The sequence below is a fragment of the Poecilia latipinna genome, unplaced genomic scaffold, assembly GCF_001443285.1.
Source record: "Poecilia latipinna isolate Pla-1442-1.1 unplaced genomic scaffold, P_latipinna-1.0 Scaffold541, whole genome shotgun sequence".
Taxonomy (NCBI): Eukaryota; Metazoa; Chordata; class Actinopteri; order Cyprinodontiformes; family Poeciliidae; genus Poecilia; species Poecilia latipinna.
Window position 1 is genome coordinate 98,549 of NW_015113157.1, and position 3,312 is coordinate 101,860.

General features: G+C 36.2%; 1 protein-coding gene across 1 annotated transcript in view; it reads right to left on the bottom strand.

Moving 5' to 3' along the window:
* The window catches only part of baz2ba (bromodomain adjacent to zinc finger domain, 2Ba), a 37,925-nt gene that overhangs the window by 18,039 nt on the left and 16,574 nt on the right, over positions 1-3,312 (bottom strand). Inside the window, exons 11-12 of the mRNA XM_015041180.1 lie at positions 2,810-2,911; positions 288-521 (exon numbers count right to left, since the gene is read on the bottom strand). Coding sequence (XP_014896666.1) covers positions 288-521; positions 2,810-2,911 — 336 coding nt within the window. The remainder of the gene's footprint in view (positions 1-287; positions 522-2,809; positions 2,912-3,312) is intronic.

Consider the following 3,312-nt stretch of genomic DNA (forward strand, 5'->3'; position numbering starts at 1 on the left):
ATGAAAATACAACATTTAAGATCAGAATGTAACCTCAGACTTATAAAAAACTATTTTCATACAAAAATGTGGGGTTAATAAAAGGTATGTTTAATTCGGTAATTAAAGTAGAAGTAGGTTGTTTTTTCAAAAAGGTACTTTTCTTTTTCTTCAATGGAACAAAGCATGAGCAGGATTCCAACTCTTATCCACATCCTTTGAAAACTAACTAATATCTATTAAAAAATAAAATAAAAATGCTGCTGATACAGATAGAGAAACTTCTCCATCAACATCAGGGCTCATTTCCTGTTCTCACCTTGAGCTTCCAGCTTGCGCAGAAGTTTGACCTCACTGGGGCTGGGCCCTTCTGTTACGAGCTGATCGCCCACGTTGGGGGGGCGTCCTTTCCTCCGTCGACCAGCTTTGGTAACATCTCCTGCTAGCTGCCGTTCTGAGTTCGGAGGACGACCCCTGCGACCCTCCATGGCCAAAATTCGAGGAACGACCTCTTCTTCCTTCAACAGGCTCCACTGCAAACCCTGGAAAAACAAACAATGGGGAGGACAAAGTGAGCTTAAGCAGATAAATCCATTCTTTTAGTATTTAACTTTGTTTAACAAAGAAAACTGTTATATTACTAAGGACTAGCTGTTGCTTTTGTATATATATGAAAATATTATAATATACTTATAATGTAAAAAGAAAAAAACTATTACATTTGATCCCTTCTGTTTCCCTTTCCTTCAGGAATGTACTAAGTAAATCCTTTTTTTAATTTATGCTTCAAATGACACACACACACCTACTTTCTTGTTTCACTCATTACATCATAGACACAGAGTACTGCGCACAAAGTCTTTACCCACACCTTCTTTCTTTGAATTATGAATCCAAGAAGCAAGACTTTTTTATGCTTTACTCAAGTAGCGTTGATCAATCATTGTACAAGCTTTCTGCAAGGCTTTTAAAGACCTTTGAACAATAGCTGCTCTTTTACTTAGTTTTCATAAAAACAATTCAAGCCCAAAATTATTTATACTCCAGGTAGAAATAAATGAAAAATATTTTTTATACAACCAAGACAATTGTTACCGATAGAAATAAGAAATGGATAATTAAACACTGTAAAATATGTATCCATGTCACAATAATTAACATATCCCACATCTTTTATTTGGTTTTTAATTTAGATTTCAATTTAAAAATTGCAAGTAATATCAATATCTTTATTGATATTACAGCAAGGCTCTCATACCATCGCTCTAATGTTTTGCTCCCTCCAAAAATTCAAGTCTCCAAATAGTTAACAGTAAAAATTAAAGATTACTTTAAACCAAAACCTGGTTAGGTATAGTGTGACCTGTGTGGATATACTATACAGCTACAATGCAGCTACTATACAGCTACAATGGAACTGTATATGCACAAAACATATAGTTTTGTGCATATACAGTTTCTCTTAGGAAAATTTTCCTACCTGTTTAACTTTGTAACATTTTGTAGCTTTATAACCACAAACCTTGGTGTAACATGTTGGGATTTTATGTGACAGACCAACAAAAGGTTAGCATATAAGTGTGAAGTGAAAGAGAAAAAAAAAAAGATAAATGGCTTTCACAATCTTCGACTAATGAAAGTCTGACAAAATGTAGCACGGGTTTGTGTTCAGCCCGTGTGCTACTTTGTGCTGGTTTGTTATGCAAGAACCAAATAAAATACACTAAGATTTGTGGCTAATATAACATGAAAATGTGTTGAAAGGGGTATGAATAAATTCAACAGTGTAGAATATTTATTAGGTATCATTCCCTACAGCTTAGGTGTTTTGCTGTGTGTGAGTGATTTATATAGCAGTGGTAAGGGACTAAAGAATTTAACAACTTTTTTTAAATTAGCCAAGTATTCGGATTGAACTGAAAATGAATAGGAGTGCACCAAGAAATATCATAGAGTGACAGGAGTCTCTGGAAGATTATAACCTCAACTGGCCCTGACCAGTGATCAGCTTATCAAAATTGTAAAAATAGATTTTTATCTGATCAGTAAGAACAACATATGTAAGGCTAAACTGACAACAAACACTGTTTGGTGTAGACACTGCTAGAGGCAAGAAAAATTCAACCATTTTCATTATCAGTGAGGTGTTGAAATATAAGAAGCTGTTTAAATGTAATCTATGTTTTCCTCAACATGTCTGTGGTTTATTCCAGCTGCAAGGCAAGTCAGCCAGCAGACAAGAAGGCTAAATGGGTTATGGTAAAGTTGCGCTGTTGTATCCTTTTAAGCATTCAACTTCTGTCTAGGATGGAACGTGCTGGCAGTCTACTGGGAACAATGCTAATTGCAAATATAAAATGTTAATAACACCCTGTTTTAAAGCATCTGCTTGTAGCGCATGGTGTGACAACTCCTCTGCTCCTAAAACAAAATAACTACTGACTAATAGCAGAAAGGTTATTTTAAAATTTAAGTTTAAAGGAAAAGACTCAAATGAAGCCAATCATTCAGAGGGTTTTAAACAATTAGAAGAAAGTCTGGATCATATAGTACAAAATAAAAAAAAAAAAGAAAAGAAAAAAAGAAAGAGGAGTGGATGAAGACTTTTTCACAGAACTGTAACATATCACTGGTCACCTGTGGAAGTAATGTCAACTGATTATTACATTCTTCATGCACAGTGAGAAGCCTATGAACCTGGACTACTGAGGGTTTAGGCTGATTCCTATCAGTGACAGTGACTGCTGCACGAAGCTTTGACGGCAGCTGGATGAAAAGATGAACAGGGATCAGGGACAGAGAGAGAGAGAGAGAGATGAAAGGCAGTCACCTGGAGTCCTTCTCTGGCTTCATAGAAGTCACCAACCCTTATCTTTGCACTGAAGCTAAAATTATCACGCGTGATGCCACTTATTCCATTTCTGGATAGATACTAAAGAAGAGAAAATAATAATGCCGTTGGTTTAGGCAGGGAGAAAAAAAAAACGGAATTAGCGACATTGAAAAGCATCTTGGAGGCACTAGACTAAAGGAAGTCTACGGCAACAGTGCGTCTGTGCAGTGCTGCTAATCATTATAAAAGCAAGGGGACAAAAAAAAAAGAGCAAAAGCTCTCAGGAGAGAAAAATGGATCTGACCTTGGGATGCACAATTCTGGCCCCTTTCTATTTATCTGTGGCATTGGTAGTCTTTTACTGCCTGCTGAATGACTAGAAGTGAGCGAATGTTACTGCGTAGACAGTTTTTTTTTTTTTTTTTTTTTTTTTTTTTGGGCCCCCCACCTTGGGGGCCCTTGGGCGCCTCCTTCGCTTGAAATTTTAATAAACAAAAACC